Genomic DNA, 17,591 nt, shown 5'->3' on the forward strand with positions numbered 1-17,591 from the left:
CGAATGATTTCTACACCTAGACACTATAGAACAAATAGCACTTATAATCCGCGCCACTTGATATGATAGAAGCGTGTGGGAAAGCCATATTCAACTACACTATACGTATAGCTTATAAGTGGCAAACTTATAAGCTATACTTTTTTAAATATAACAGTTTCTTTTTGACAATATTTTTGGTAGAATCATAGTTTAGCACAAAAACATGCTAATGAGTCAAAAATTAATTGAACCCAGTAATAATATGCATTTTTCTGGATACTATAAAAATTCGAACACCAATGTAGAAGTAAATAGTGTCGCGGCGCCGCGGCTTCGTCTGCTTCTCAAACTCGCCTGCGTGGCGCTGTCGCGCCACGATAAATTAATACTAAACAAATAAATCATCTCTTATTTTAGATATATATGGGTAACATGTACATAGTGCGCTTTGAATTATAAATAATAATAAACATATAAAATATCTCCTATTTTAGATATATATATGGGCAACATGTAAATAATGCGCTATGAATTATAAGTAATAATAAAAAAATTGAAGATGTCTGTTGTTGAGAAAGGTGTGAATGGCTTCACGGCACACAGGTACATAAAGCACTTTAATATAATAAGTAAATAGTAGGTATTGAATCAATATTTAGTGGATTATCCTGAAAACAATGTTATATCATTAGAATTCAATTTTAATATCAAACTAGCGAGATACGCTCACTTCGCTCGTGATTTAAATAAGGATTGACATAATGTTTCTTTTAACGTATATCATATTACAAAATTATATTTAAATAATAAACAAATATATTATAACATAAAAACATATTATGCATGATTTATTAGATGATGATTAGAATGATAGAATATACCGCAAAGAAACAGATAATAAGAATAAGTATATTTATAAATGAATTGATGATAAAACGCAGTCTTGGACATTTTTGCAATCAACATTTTGCTTAATAAATGTTAAAAAAAAAGAATAAATGTAAAAATGTTTACGGTAGGATGAAGTATTAAAAACTCTTGCACATATGTACTGTGAAAAAACATAATAAAATCTGTCGTAAGACTTGACGTGAGAGGAGAAAATCACAAAAGGAGACGCCGGGACCGAGAATCGATCCGGCGCTCCCGAGATCTCTAGGCGCGCGTGCTACCACTTGAGCCAACGCCGCCTTATTTCGTCACTCTCTATCCTGCCTCGATTACCGGCGTGGCGAGGGACGTTGTTTCTCGTTACACTGTATATTTATAAAAGAATCAATGTGGTAGGTTACCCTAAATATTTTTTTGATTAATATTTTGCTTAATAAATGTTTCGTAAAAAGAATAAATGTAAATTTTTTTACAATAGAATGATGGATTATAAACTTTTGCACATGTATACTGCAAAGAAACATGATAAAAATGTGTATATTTATAAAAGAATCGATGTGCTGTTACCGCGGACATTATTACAATCAACATTTTGCTTAAAAAATAGTTTAAAAAATTTTTAATTTTGACGGTAAAATGTACTTCCGCATATATGTATTGCAAAAAAATGGTATATATATATATATATATATATTTTTTTATCAAAGAATTAATGTGCTGCGTAACCCCAGACATTATCCAATCCATCATATTCTTTGGCACAAGACGGCATAGTTTGGCATAGAATGGCACAGTATAGTATAACTTATGTATAATTAAATAATTTATCAGTGTGATAGAGAATATTTATTTCTCACTCTTGACTCTAACCCTCGGTGATTGTACAAAAAACGTTGGGGAACGTTAATCGATCTTTTTGAGGCAAGATGTAGGTTAATATATCAAAATAATTTATAAAAAAAATATAATGATGTGGTTATAACTTACAGTTACTGAGGCAAGAAGACGGGGCATTAGGAGGAAGTCTCTGTCTCTCTCTCTCGCAGTTACTGTTTCGTATTTGCATGAGCCTGAAATTTGCAGGGTGTATGTACACGTGCTGTTTGTGGAATAGAGCGGGCGGTTTGTTGACATTTTTTCTATATTAACGTCAAAGTTACGACTCATCAAGGGGGGCGATAGCGCCGCTTTGGCAAGAAAAAGTACGAAGTACGATTTGTCGACGGCGCGACCCTATATACTTTGAAATTAGGTGTTCCTAACCTTAAAAAAAATCTCGATTGCATTTAAATCATTATTATTGCGCGTATGCGCAATCTGTTGGTATCTACTTAAATATATTATCCTAATTTTTCATGTATAAAAGGTTCATTCAAGAATATTAAGTTATTAACTTAATATTGCAAGTTGAAAATTTGCTCGGTATATTTCATTTCGTTCAGAGTTTCCATCCTCTCCCGATATTTTTCGTCTCCTCCGGTCACGTGACTTCCGGTGAGTATATTTGGTATTATACACCAGTGGTTACAGTAGTTAATCTACTTTACCTACATTCGTCTGCTACTTTTTTCAAAAGTGAAAATCTTGGCAAGAAAAAGGCTAATAAACGTAGTGAAATCTCTAAATATAAAAATGTGAAGTAAATGTTTTTTTGCTGTACGCATTAAGATATAAAACTAAAGTTAAAATTATGTTTTCCCAAAAAAATGATATTTTAATGCGTACAGCAAAAAAACATTTACTTGACATTTTTATATTTAGAGATTTCACTACGTTCATTAGCCTTTTTCTTGCCAAGATTTCTCACTTTTGAAAATTTTTTTTTTTTAAAGATTGTTATTCTCGCCGTTTTAGTTTATGCATCAGGTGTGTGTCTACGTTGTTGAGCTGTAGTGTTTTTTTAATTTATTTATTTTTCTTATAAATGAATGTGGAGCATCTAAAAAATTAAACGTTTATTGAGATTAGCTTCCCTGTCTTTGATATCGAATTTACTAAAGTTGAAGGTATGCTTGTTATTTTTTGTATATTCGGAGATTATATTTTTATTTGATTTCGTTTGTTCATTAATATCTACGTGTACACAAATTTCTTTTCGTTTGGCCTACATACGAGGCGGAGCAGTCATTGCATTCAAGTGTATATACGTCATTATTTTCGAGATTTTTGACTTTTTTGTTATTACCTTGAATGATGATGTTATACATTTCGCTATTTATTTTTAGGACCGATACGATATTATTCGCTTCAAGGGCTTGAATTGTCTGCTCCTAAAAATCACTGATATGAGGTAGATAAAATTAAAAAAGAATTGATTAAAAAATCAGTAAAATTTTTATTTATACCATAAATAATTTACTATGGGGCTTAAAAATACTCCCTACTATAAGTATGGATTATGGAGCTATCAAGAGGTTAATTATCAGTAAAAATGTGAGTAAATATGTCTAATAGTAGAAAAAATTTAGTTTATCCCCATCAGCATTAAAAACTATTTGATGAAAAAGTTAAATTGTTTATTTAAAGATGTTGTGACCCCTTAAATGTGTTTACTATGACTGTTAAAAATTGAGGATAACTGCAACATGCAAGTACTTTTGATTTTAAAATGAAAAAAAATTATTGCTGCAAATAAAGAAATGTAATTATCGTATTGCTACACATGTATTCTGTAAAATGTTATTACCCTAAATACTTTAAAATTGATTTTAATTAGATCCTATTAATCACCGCGCTAATTTGTTAACTTATTGCTTTTTTATAAAAATAATGAAGATTAAAAATTATTCAGTGAAACATTTTTTAATTTTTGCCTACCCAATTTTTTTTCTTTCCAAGTAAGTGACTTTAACAATAGCTAAGGATAGGTTAAATTCGATGAGAGAGAGAGAGAGAGAGAGAGAGAGAGAAAGAGAGAGAGAGAGAGAGAGAGAGAGAGAGAGAGAGAGAGAAAGAGAGAGAGAGAGAGAGAGAGAGAGAGAGGTGTCTCTTAGTTATATTATATTTATTAATTTGGATAAAGTAAGGTATCTATTGCAACGACACTGCAGATAGCAGAGTGCACTGGGACAGAGCGCTGCATATGCTTTAGGTACCTATACAAAATCGACAAAGAAAGAGAGAGAAAGAGCGCACTAGAGAGAAAAAGAACCTTGAAAGTCAGGATGTCCAGGGGGTCACCTTACCCCTTACAGGCCTGAGAGGGAGAGATTAGATTAGATTAATTGCTCTTTATTTTTGTACATTTTGTTGTACATATAACAAATTATAGTATATTATAAAAAGAATAAAAATTTTGTGTAAGGGTGCTAGTGCGTGTGAAGAGTGTGTAATGGAATGAAGTGAAATGAGATGAATGAGAATGTGTGTATGTTTGTGCGATGTTTATGTGTTTTCCAAATTAAAGAAATAATTTTTGGCTGCTTGTTTGAAGTGTGATATGGATAGTGTGTCGCGAAGTTGAGATGGAAGGCTGTTCCAGAGGTAGGAGGCGCTGATGAAAAATGAATTCCTCAGCGTCTCCGTCTTGAAGGACGGGATGTCCAGTGGAGTCACCTCGCCCCTGACAGGCCTGAGTGCGACGTGGAAGTCAAAATAGGCTAGTAGATAAGCTGGTATTGAGGTGTTGAAAATTTTTCTAAGAAAACAGGCCATGAAGTACTTCCTACGTCCGGCGGTGGTGAGCCATTGCAACTCACGCCTGTAAGGGGAGATGTGCTCGTCCCTCTTTACACCATAGATGTATCGGATTCCCGTATTGACAAGCCTCTGCAGTTTTAAGTCAAGCTCTTGAGTCAGGTCGCAGTAAACAAGTGAGCAGTAGTCGATGAGGGGAAATAGGAGTGCTTGCACCAAATGTTGGCGCAACCTGAGGCTAGTGCTCTTCCGAAAGAAATATAGCCGATACATTAAAGAGTGAGCACGTTTACAAGTTTGTGTAACGTGCTCTTTCCACGTAAGTTTTGAGTCAAGCACCAGCCCCAGGTTGCGCACAGATGATTCAAAGTTGACCTGGGCCCCCCCTATATTTATATAGGTGTTAGCAGTAGAAGGTAGAGCATTGATATAGTAGGGTGAGCCCAGGACGATCGCCTTAGTCTTACTAACATTCAGCTTAAGTCTGTTTAGTGCTGCCCAGCCCATTATCCTCTCGGCGTTAGCACTCATCTTGTCAGAACAGGAATCGAGCTCCTCAAGGGGGCATTGACAGTAGATTTGCAGATCATCCGCGTAGACTAGATGGGATACATCTGAGTCAAGGCAGAGGCCAATGTCATTGATGTATAACGCGAACAATAAGGGGCCCAAGACTGACCCCTGTGGGACACCGGTGTTTAGTGGTAGGAATGTAGAGAGTTCGTTGTTGTCACCAATGACGGCCTGTTCTCTACCAGAAAGGTAAGATGCAAGCCAGCGGATAACCTGCTTGGAGAAGCCGAAGGAGGGTAGCTTTCTGAGTAGCCTGACGTGACACACTGTATCAAACGCCTTGCTAAAATCAAAAAGAAGCAGAAGGGTGACCTTCTTCCTGTCCATTCCAAGCCTGACATCATCAGTCAGCTTAATCAAGCCGGACTGCGTGCTGTGGCCAGTGCGAAAACCAGTTTGGAAACTATCAAGATAGAGTCTAGTTTCAAGGTATTCAGAGATTTGATTGTGCACCAGCCACTCCAGCGCCTTGGATAGAAAGCAAAGTAGGGAAATCGGTCGGTAGTCAGTTACAGCTGTAGGAGAGTTGATCTTGTTTAATGCTCTTACGAGCGATGATTTCCAGGCAGAGGGAAAGCATGCCTCACTCAAAGACAGGTTGAAAATTTGACAGATTAAAGGAGTGAGTATTGGTAGTGCTTTAGAGATTACAACCTGTGGGATGCCATCGCTTCCCCTGGCCTGGGTATTGAAATGTGAAACTGCAGCTAACACGTCCGATTCTGTGATGGCCCTGAAGATAAAGTGTTCAGGGAGGTCTAGACTCTCGAGGGTCCGCAGATACTCCTCGACAGATGGAGCTTGAGGGTCATTTGAGATGGAACTGAAGTGTTCGTTGAGAGCATCTGGAGAGAACCGAGCAGGTGGAGAAGATTTAGAGGTGGTAATGCCAAGATTTTCAAGTTCTCTCCATATCTCTGCAACGTCGGTTAGAGTAGACAAGCGTGAATAATAGTAATTCAGCCTGGCTTCCTCGACCCGTTGATGAGCGGCATCCCTTGCGATTCTATAAAAGTATAGATCCCAAGGTAGACGACTTCTGCGAAAACGCCTGTAGAGCCTATTCCTTTCAGTTAAAAGGTCACGAAGAGCCGCGGTGAACCACGGGTGACGTTTACGTCCAGGTGTCACAGTCTTTAATGGGGCGAGATGATTTATGGCTTTTGTGATGTTTTCGTTGAGGATGGTGATGCATTCGTCAAGTGATGGTGTGGTGAAGGATGACCAGTCGCATGCGCTAAGGAAGTCCCTTAGCTTCTCAGCACAGATTCCTTTGTAGTTTCTGTAAGTGTAGGTATTAGGTACGTAGCGTGGAATCTGTACGTCGAGTGTGGCTGTAATAAGGTCATGTCCATTAATGAAAGGTGTGTCAGTCTTCCAGTATGAGAGCAGGCGATCCTGCTCATCGATTAAGCAAAGGTCAAGCCAGGTGTCAGAGTCTTGTCTATGATGAGTTGCACCATATGGCACAGAAATAAGGGAGTTCTCGTCGATGAAAGCCTTGATGAAATTGGCGTCTTCAGACGAGGAAAGTTGGTCAGCATTGAAATCACCCATGATGACCTTCGTGGAGTAGTTGTGCATGTGTGTTGTTAGTTGCTCAATAAAGTTAGATCCCTGGATAAAGGGAGAATGAGGAGGGCGATACACAACCCCCACGAAGATGGGCGATATTCCCTTAGCTGTGATTTCACAGAAAAGATACTCCGGCTTACCTGGTTTGCCCGACCATTCACCATCAGATGACGAGATGATACAAGCTGTCAGTGAGTGATGGATGTAGAGAGCCACACCTCCACCGTTCCTGTTTCTGTCCCGTCTGTAAAGAGTGTAATCGTCCAGTGAAGGGATGGACGATATCTTGTCGCTTAGCCAGGTCTCGGTCACAGCCACTACGTGGAAGGGGGAACGAGTGGACAAGAAGAACCTGATCATCTCAATGTGACCCGTAAGGGAGTTCGCATTGAGATGACAGACCCTGAGACCCCCAGACAGAGACGCTTTAGATGTAGATGTGGATGTGTTTGATGTTTTAGACGGTGGTTTTGGTGGAATGATGTGTAAGTGTTTTAATGTGTGGTGTCCGTGTTGGCTATTGGCGGTGTTCGTGCTAAAAAATCTTCCAGATCAGCCTCTGTAGTGATGATGGTGGCCCGTTCATTGTCTTCGCCAGAACGGATGAGGATCCTACCATCCCTCACAAAAGAGCGGCATCCTTTCCTCCTCTTTGCCTCCAGCCTTGCCCTGATTCGCAGCTTGTGAATATCTGGAGGAAGCAGCTCATTTATATTGATGAGTCCCTGATGGTCTGGACAGAGAGCTCTCGCTTCCTCCAGTAGCGCAGCATCCAGTTCACTAGTGTGAAGTTTGCGCTTCCTGGCTTTGGCCACTATGATGGAGCGGGCCAGTGCACTGGAAGAGAGGGTGACAGCAAGTGGTGGAAGTCTGCTGTCACCCGGCGCACTGATGTTCGTTGTGTCCAGTCTCCCCATGATCCTGACGGACGCCACATCCCGCTTCAGGACCGTGGGATCCAGTGCAGCCAGGACCGAGTAGGCCAGGAGCTGCAGTGATGTCTCCTGGGTGTAGCCCAGGCCGGTGATCACCACCACGTTGTTGGAAGTACGCTCCTGCTTCCTCTTTAAATCGGCCAGCTTGCTGCGGATGGTATTTAGCTCCTCCGAGGCCGGCGCAATGCTGTTGTTCTGCTGCTCTACAGGGCTCCTTGACGACAGCTGTTGAATTTGTGCCTGCAGCTCAGAGATGGAGGACTCGGCTTTACTTAGCCGAGTGTTGAGCGCAGGCAAGTCGTCAAGGGCTTTGAGGCGTTTCTCAAGCGGGCCAAGTCGCTTCTCGATTTTTGAGACCCGTTCAGACACGGTGTTTTGCGCCTGAAGGGCCTCATTTTGGACCCGCTTGATATCATCCAGTGCCGCAATGATGTCCTTGAGGGACGCCTCGATTGACGCCTGTGTCCTCGCCGGCGACTGCGCTCTGGAGCCGGCAAGAGATGGAGGCGCAGACCTATTCTTCTTGGGCACACCTGTTAAAGGAGTGCCCTTGGTGGATGTGCTTGCCGTTGCCGCTGTCGCTGCCGCTGCCCTTGCCCTCGTCTGCGTGGTCTTGGGCGTGCCGACGTCTGTATATTCTGCTGCACAGGCAGCACAGACGAGTGTGGCATCATTCCCCACCATTATGGACCGAAATGAGACACATATGGTGTGGAAATGGTCATTGCACAACTCGCATGTCTTCATTCTTCCCCTGGCTGCTTTGTTGTATTGAGCACACATAACAGGTGTTTCGGCACTTTTTCCACCAATTCCGCTCATTCTGGACGAGGTTATGTCACTGTCGATAACTTACTGACAGTCGATAAAGTAGAGTATGTTGGAGGATAATAGCTGGTGGTAAGTTATCGACTGTTTTTGATGGTAGTGACGCTGACGGTGGAAAGAGAGACGCCGTGCAGCGAGGAGAAAAGCCGTGTGTGTTTGCAGGTTATGTTTCAGCGACAGATGTTGTAGCAGGAAAAAAAGCAGAGTAGTAGATTGCAGCCTCCAGTGAATAATATGTCACAATGAAGGTTGCAGAATAGCGCATGCAACAGAGTGAAGTTGGCAGAGAGCAAGAGGGAGAGGGGCAAGAGAGGGATGAGATTAGATTAGATTTGATTTTTATTTCTGTACATTATGTAATACAATAAATATGAGTTAAAAAGTAGTAAAAAGAAAAAAGAATAATAGCATTTATGTATAACAATAATAATAGTAGTACGTGTATCGTGTAAGGGTGTATGAGTTGAAACGATTATGTAAGCAATTCGGAGTATACGTGTGTGTGTGTGTGTGCGAGCAAGGTGTTTACAGATTTTCAAGATTGAAAAAGTGTTCTTCAGCATATTTTTCGAAACTGGTGATTGAAGTGATATTACGAATGTTAGGTGGCAGATTGTTATAGAGATATAAGGCGCTTATATGGAATGAGTTCCTCAGTGACTCCGTCGTGAATGTCGGGATGTCCAGGGCTGTCACCTTCCCAAGCCGAAGTCCCACGCGGGAGTCAAAAATTGCCAGAACATAGGATGGTACAGCCAAGTTAAACATCTTTCTTAAGAAGCAGGCAATAAAATACTTCCGCCGTCCCGCGGTGATGAGCCATTGCAACTCCCTCCCATGTGGGGGGATGTGCTCATTCCTTCGTAAACCATAGATGTAACGTATCCCTGTACTTACGAGTCTCTGTAGTTTAGTGGCAAGAGTCTTGAAAATTGGGATGTTCAGGGAGGTCACTTCACCCCTCACAAACCTGAGAGAGATTTAGATGTTTACATTTAGATGCTCTTTATTACTGTACATTATGTTGTACATCATTTAGAGAGAGATTTAAATGGTTTTTCATTTAAGTACATTATGTTGTACAATAATTATGATAAAAGCATAAGTAAATAAAAGGATATTAAATAAAAAAGAGAAAGTGGATCTATTAGAGATTGTATAGAGTAAGAGTGTGCAAGATGAGATAATAGAGTGAGTGAGAGTGATCATGTGTGTGTATGTATGAGAGTGTACAAGAGTTCTACATATTTTCGAGTGCGGAGAAATGCTCTTTAGCAAGTTTTTTTAAGCCAGTGATCAATGTCGTGTTGCGAATATGTGCTGGTAGGTTATTCCACAAGTATGAGGCGCTCATATGAAACGAGTTTCTCAGCGTCTCCGTGGTGAAGGTAGGGATATCCAGAGGCGTCACCACTCCCCTCACAGGCCGGGGTGTCACGCGGAAGTCAAACTAAGCCGGTACATATGATAATACGGCTGAATTGAACATTTTACGGAGAAAGCAAGCAGTAAAATACTTCCTGTGTCCGGCGGTTGTCAGCCATTACAATTCCCGCCTGTACGAAGAGATGTACTTGTCTCTCCTTACACCATAGATGTAACGGATCCCTGTATTCACGAGCCTCTAAAGCTTTAAATCAAATTCACGAGTCAGGTCACAGTACATAAGTGAGCAGTAGTCGATTATTGGAAAGAGGAGCTCTTGCACAAGGTGCTTGCGCAGTCTGTGATTGGTACTATTTCTGAAGAAGTAGAGCCTATACAGTAGTAAGTGATTACGCTTACACATTTGTGTAACATGCTCCATCTACGTGAGTTTAGAATCAAGCACCAATCCCAGATTACGCACAGAAGATTCAAATTTAATCTGGGCACCTCCAATATCAATGAAAGTGTTAGCTACTGAAGATAAAGCGTTTATATAATAGAGGGAGCCCAGGACAATTGCTTTAGTTTTACTAACGTTAAATTTTAGTTGATTTTGTGCAGCCCAGTCCATTATCCTCTCGGCGTCAGCACTCATCTTGTTAGAGCAAGAATCGAGCTCCTTAAGGTGGCATTGGCTGTAGATTTGCTGATCATCCACATAGATACCCTGGTAGAAATGAGTCTAAGAACAGGCTAGTAACTGGCCAGTTCTTAGGGTCATTTCTACCAGGTTAAGATGGGAGACATCAGAATCTAGGCAGAAACCAATGTCGTTGATGTACAATGCAAACAGCAAGGGACCCAAAACAGAATCCTGCAGGACACCAATGTTAAGATGCTGAGGTGAGGAACGTTCGATATTGTCACCAACGACGGCCTTTTTCGTAAAAAATTGAAAAAAGTTATTTTCTTAAATTTATACTGTGCCTAGTTATGCCAAACCATGCGATACTGTACCGAATTGTGTCAATACGTACAAAATTGTGCCAAACTGTGAAATATCTGAAATAGCACTTAAACCAAATTAGAATTCTAATTAAAATATTGTATTTAAAAAAAGTCCAATCTATTGTCATATGCACAAAAACTTTTGGACAATCAAAGCATAATATATATTACCTAATCGAATCTAATGAGATGTATAAGTGCTACAATAATGAGAGTGGGATTAATAAAAATGATGGGCTTATAGGTATTATAAATAACAACTAAGCACATAAACCACCGAAATTGTTGATTATGGTAGAATTAAGCATTAAGATAAATACTAAAATTAAACCAAATGATTATAGTAATATTGAAGCATCATCTATGTATACCACAGTATATCAAAGTCTAAATTCATACTGGATCTGAATAAATAACTGATTGAAAAGAAAAATATCAAAAATCATCTAACTACAGGCGATTCCTTCGAGTTTTATTATAGAATCGGCGCACGGCCGGTCACTGAGTCTCGAGCTGTCGAGGAGGAGAGACATGATCGCAAGTGTGCAACGTTGTGGCCGTCGTCGAGGAGGAGATCGCGTCGCGTAGCATCTCCGGGCGTGTATCGAGAGGATTGCGCTCGAGATTCTCGCGGAGTGGTGGGCGTGTGCGTAAAGAGAAAGAGAGCGTGTGGGGTGTGGTGCGAGATAGAAAGTAGAGTAGAGAGTGAGAGAGAGAGACAAGCATCGAGAAAGCCGAGGAAGAAGACGAGCGGGAGAGTCCGACGAGGAATTGAGGAGAGAGAGAGAGAGAGAGAGAGAGAGAGAGAGAGAGAGAGAGAGAGAGAGAGAGAGAGAGAGAGAGACGCGAAAGAAGTTTGAGAGAGAAAACGCGAGCTGAAACGCGCGAAAGCAGCGGAACAGCGAGAGGAACGCGGGAGAAGCTCAGAACCGATTCTGAGAAGCCGGGGCCGTTTTGTGCTGTTAGTGCGCGCGTGGAGAAGGAGAGCGAACGCCGCGTGGCATCGTGACCGTCTCGAGCGCGCTGCCTTACCGACTTCATCGGGACGTGACGAGCCGAGCGGGCGAGAGAGCACCGAGCGTGTGTGAGTGCGAGGGAGAGATAGAGCGAGTGTGGAGAGTCGGGAGAGGCTCATTGTCGCGCGGGGAGCGAGATTTTGTGAATCAGAGAAAGCGAATAAATATCGAGTTAATAGAATTTGAGTGTGTCATTTCAATAAACCCTAAATATTCCGATTTTGGGCGATCTGACGGAACCTCCTTCGAGATCGCAAGGAGATTCGGAAAGTTTATAAAAATAATAGTGTCGCGGATTCGGGGCCGCGAAGCAATAGAGAAAAATAGTTTTGCGGGTTTTGCCACGTCACAAGGCTTATCTCTTTCTTTAAATAAAAATTTTAATCAATCATTTTATCACACAAGTTTTGTATCTTTTCATACTATACGTGCATTCACTTATCACAACGTCACTGCTTTTTTGTTGCACCAATTTTTCAAACTTTCTGTACTGCACTACGTATCAACAAATTATTGCGAGCTGCTAATCGGCAAGCGGGATCACGGAAAGTGGAGGCTGTACTGTTTGTACTGCTCAAAACAATGTTATGTTTAAACTAACATTGCTGTGTGTGGTTGACATTCAGCACCACGCATTTATTTTAAATATTGCCAGAAAGTTAAACGATCCGCACAAGGTAAGCGCAGTTGTCGGCTGTTTGGCTTTGTTAATACATTTTTCTTGTACAAAATCCACAAATCTAGGAGATATATAATAAGCACCGTAGAATTAAGGCGAGCGCATGCGATCGTATCCTATATGCAAAACGCGAACGTGCGCTTGCCTTAAGCATACGCTGTATCGTTTCGCTTTGCGATTTAAGGTAGGCAAGCCATGGTTGGCTGCAGCGGCAACCTGCACGTGGCGTGCTTTATATGCAACTATGATTATTTTTAACCGTCTTCTCCTTAATCTTTAGGCATTCTATTATATAAAGTACGTATTCTAATAAGCTAATAAATATTAAATTTTAATCAAACTGCAATATCAAATAAAGTAACTGAGAAAATACGTAGACAATTTCTAACTGCAACTTAAAAATTTTCTACGTATTTTCTTAATTACTTAATTAGACATTTTTTTAACACTGTTCATAGCCAGAGTAATCGATTTTCAGTCATTGCAGTTTGGCTGTTAATGAATTATTTTCTTAGTAGTATACCCGGTACATATAGACGATAGGCTTGAAAAATAAAGTACAATTATGAGTGCAACAGATGTAACCTGGTTGCAGGCTATCGGACGCGACTTATACCGACAGATGCATGCTCTCTAGCTGCTGTATTCACACACTGTTGTATTCACACCTAAGAAAAAAGTGACACGTTAAAAAGACCTTTGCAACCTACCCTATAGACAATGAACTTTTTTATGTACAAAATACTCAAACAATTAAAATATGCAGTTCAAGAAACTGAAAGCATGCCCAAAAACGCGAATTGTAGGTAATTGTTATATTTTATCCAAATCTATCTAGGTGCAAATAAAAAATCGACAACATATACATACATACCTGTAGATATAAATATTTGAAATAAACTCTATTAGAAAAAAATTGTTATAGTTACAGGAGCGGAGGGTGCTTTCAAAAAATTGAAACCAGAACCTTGTGCTTCTAGTTCACATATTGGTCATACACCAACAACCGCAAGCTGCCCTACACCAGCACGACGACGCCATCGAACGACTTTTACGCAGGTGTATATTCATAAGTACTATGTTAACTTTATTAAACGATTACATTTAAAAAATGTTTAAAAAATTATACTATACTAAAATATATTTATTTAAATGCTAACTGATAAGATACTCATTTAAATTAATGAGTGATTATTTTTTATGAAATTGATAAATTGAGAAATTTCAAATCACAATCAAACCATCCCCTAATTTGTACGAAATAGTTGCTCCTTACTAAGGCTAGCGTATTGTAAAACGAGAATTCTTAAATAAAGACGCTTCACTTTAAAGATGTCCTTAAGGTGAAGCGTTCTTGTGGTATTTTGAAGATGAGTGATTCGTAATCAGTTGATTAATAATTTTCTATGAACTGTTGACACTAACTTTGCATCGTGCTGCTGAAAATCGAGCTGGTTTGCTTGGTTACAGATATGTGTGAGTACATGATGACGACGTGTTAGTACGTAAGGATGATACGTCTAAAATTATTAATATAGTAACTAAGCACGATATAGAACTGCAATGACATAAATTACCAGAGCCAAATGTACATGATAGCACGAATCATTTATTAAGGGGACACAACACCTTTAAATCCTGAAAAAAAGAATTCTGAGTAAAAATGATAAATTTAAAGTAAATCATTTTGTTCCAAAACCCAACTAAGAAGACCTTTTCACGTTCATGTATACACACTACACTGACACACTTATATACTTACACACAAACAAGCTGTTGGTCACAGGTCAACCGCGATTTTGGCTCACTTGGCTCTGAAACGCGAAAGCAATAACATCGCACAAACCTACATACGACAATACACATTCTACAGTGCCAACATTGAATGAAGTTATAAATAAATTTAAGTATATTGCAGTGAAGTGCTACCAAGTTTATTTTTACTCATCCCCCTCCTCTACCACGTAACTCTCTCGCAACACATTTAAATTGTTTTTAGTGATATTTAGTATTAATACCTTTCACTTTACCGTGCTACAACTTTAATTATGCCTACTGGCCCATTGTAGCACTCGGTGCAATGTTTTGTGAATTTTTTCACTGTCCTACAAAAAAACAACAAAATATTCGTCCAAAAAATTTTTTTCTTTTCACGTAAATTAAAAAACAAAAAATATCTTTTGAAAATATTTACAATATACACTATTTCTACTAAAAAATATCATATATATACTATACAAAATTACTAACCAAAATTCATGACATTTTACTATATAAATAAGTGTTTTTAGTCACTTGCCACGGCTTTGTGAAAGATCCCGACCGTCTTCTTTACTCTATCCGGGCTTAAAATGTACCTGAACCATGCCTCCTCAGACTTAATGAAAGACATTACTAAAAAATATTAATTGAATGTTGATAGCAACAAGTACAGTGTGAAAAATATTAATTAAATTTATTAGCTACGTATACAACGTATGTCATACAACAGATATATAACATTGTGATTGTTTTAACTCGGTTTTCTAATATACTTAACACGGTTATTAGTGAATACTATAAATTTAATTGTAAACTAATATAAAAATTTAAGTTAATAACATTGAAGTCTTTAATTTAAGTTGAATATAATTGTAATGTGCCATGCTCATAAAATACACATATGTATGTAAAACGATTATGACCGATGCCTTGCGTGACTGCAACCGGATATAGACACAGGCAATGCGTCAACTAACATCTTGAGAGCGAGCAACTAGATTGCAACATGTATCGAGCGCCGAAAATCAGAGCGAGTGCTTCGACCTATGTGTCAACATTCCTCGCGCGCGAACCAGAACGCAAAGTATACGCGTCAATCCTTTGTGTGCCAGATGCTGATTGGACTACTGCGATCTTTCTCATCTTCATTTCACAACTGCCTGTATCGACACCGAGGCATTAAAAACCCCGGAGTCGATCCACGCACCGCCTTTTTACGCAAGTCAAGCTGCTACCGCGAGCTGTACCTGGTGAGAGAATACGAGGGCTGTGAATTTGCAAGCATCGCCTATTGAGTGCGTAGAAAACGCTCAAACTCTGCACGCAATTTAATAGTACACCTCTTCATCTGCTAATCGAGAGTCCCGTGCCTAATAGGAAAGGGCCCGTCAATAAATCTGGTGTTAGTGGAAACACAGCTTAGATAAGTCCGAATAACTTGCCATGAGAAATGGAGTAGGATAGAACTGTCATCATCTGTTACACTAGAAGGAGACTACTACATCATCCAACGTGTGAGAGATCGACTATAATTGTAAGTCGCATTACTAGAACACCGTAGATAATAATTAATATAGTTAGTGAATAGAACAACGTTAGTAAAACTATATTTAAACGAACATCATAACATCTGTCAATGCCTAAAACTGTCTGTAAAGTGAAATGCTCTGGTCCTATGCTAATAAAACAAAACATAACAATTTAGATAAATCTTGTGTCCATTTATTCCAAATTAAATATAAATATCAAGTAATATACCAAATTCCTAATAAATACCAACTACGTGGACATCGAAAAGGTAAGGACTAACAAAACATTGAAGCAGCACCATGGACAGTCATCAAAGTCCGCTCAGACAACACAGCACGGGCAGGATCCCGCCCGGACAGACAAGCGTCCGATTAAGAGCGAGCATGGACCGCACATCGTCCACGCGCTACGAGCGGACACAACTGTGTCCGCATATAAACTCCACGCGTCCACTTATAATATCGAGTCACGCGTAATTCTTATTCGTTCAATACATAAGGCTTCCGAGCCAACGGCTAGTTCTCAATAATTAAATAATTATTTGTACTCGCGCAGCCCGTATTCAAAATATATCAAATACGGTCTTTACAAAATGGCATCCCTGGTGGGGAACTAGCCATTGTTACTGAGCAACAATTAGTCTAGAATTTAGAACTATTTAGAAGAATTTTTGGAGTTTTAGAAATTTATAAGTAAAAGCCGATCTCAAGAACCATCTTAGAGATGGTTTTGCCCCTTCAAGATCATACGAATATTACTTGAACGAAATTCAAGCAGCATTAATGAAGAAAGGAGAGAATGTCCGGCAATATTACGGACGGCTAAACGCCTTGATAAATAACGTTATAGCAGCTGTTAAGGAAGGACTGACACCCACGCAAGCTTCAGTGGACCGAAGGCCACACCTGAAGTTGCTTGCGCTTGAATCTTTCGTCAACGCCTTCCTGACGGTTGGAGAACAGGTATCACGGACACAGCGCCACAAACACTGACAGTGGCATTCAACACCGCACTAAAGTACGAGAAGACCAGAATTAAGATGTTTGGTGAAGGCTATTCATACCCTAAGGTACACTACGTGTACTGTAAACCGGATCAAGTCCCGAACAAAAGAGAAGACCCCGGGAACCACCAGCAGTTCGTGTCACACAGAAAACACGACGACTCGGAGAGTAACATCCCAAAGAAGGTGAATTTTAACGATCTGGAGTCGAAGAGAAACGAGGTAAACTACACATACGATCCGAATGATACACACTTTCCCAGGACGACTATTGAAAATGGGAGGATAAGAGCTCCTTCGCAATTTAGCTATGCTAATGCACCCGAACCCACGGGTCCTGTAAGTATATTAAAACGGGCACCTGGTCAGTCCAGGAGCCGATCAGTGTCTCCGGTGTCGAGTTATCCACCAGAAATAATGCAGCACGGATATTACGGACATCACTATCCACCAATGATGGGACCGTATCCGTACATGCCACCTAATCCTTATTGTTACTATCCACCAGGGAATCCTGCATTTCCTTACCCGGCATGGCCTATCTTCAACCTCACTCAAGATCAGATAACCGGTTGTACGATCCTAAAATGGACAGATCCAGAGCAAGTTCGCCATACCGCGGTGACAAGAATCATTTAAATTGGGAAGCAGCTCATCGAAAGGACGCGGTGATGAGCTCCTCATCTCAACAGCGTCCAATGAGCCCAAGAACGACAACCCAAGAGGATACCCAACACAAATAATACGAATCACTACAGCAGACCGGACAACACCGTCCATAAAACTACGGGTAGACCAGCAAGTGA

The 17,591-nt window shown here is 40.0% G+C and overlaps 1 protein-coding gene across 1 annotated transcript in view; it reads left to right on the forward strand.

Annotated features, from left to right (window-relative positions):
- The window catches only part of LOC116417309 (homeobox protein prophet of Pit-1), a 362,559-nt gene that overhangs the window by 99,303 nt on the left and 245,665 nt on the right, over positions 1–17,591 (forward strand). The window contains exon 3 of the mRNA XM_031929979.2: positions 13,417–13,550. Within this exon, the coding sequence (XP_031785839.1) occupies positions 13,417–13,550 (134 nt within the window). The remainder of the gene's footprint in view (positions 1–13,416; positions 13,551–17,591) is intronic.

The sequence above is a fragment of the Nasonia vitripennis genome (assembly GCF_009193385.2).
Source record: "Nasonia vitripennis strain AsymCx chromosome 4 unlocalized genomic scaffold, Nvit_psr_1.1 chr4_random0007, whole genome shotgun sequence".
In the NCBI taxonomy this organism is placed as follows: domain Eukaryota; kingdom Metazoa; phylum Arthropoda; class Insecta; order Hymenoptera; family Pteromalidae; genus Nasonia; species Nasonia vitripennis.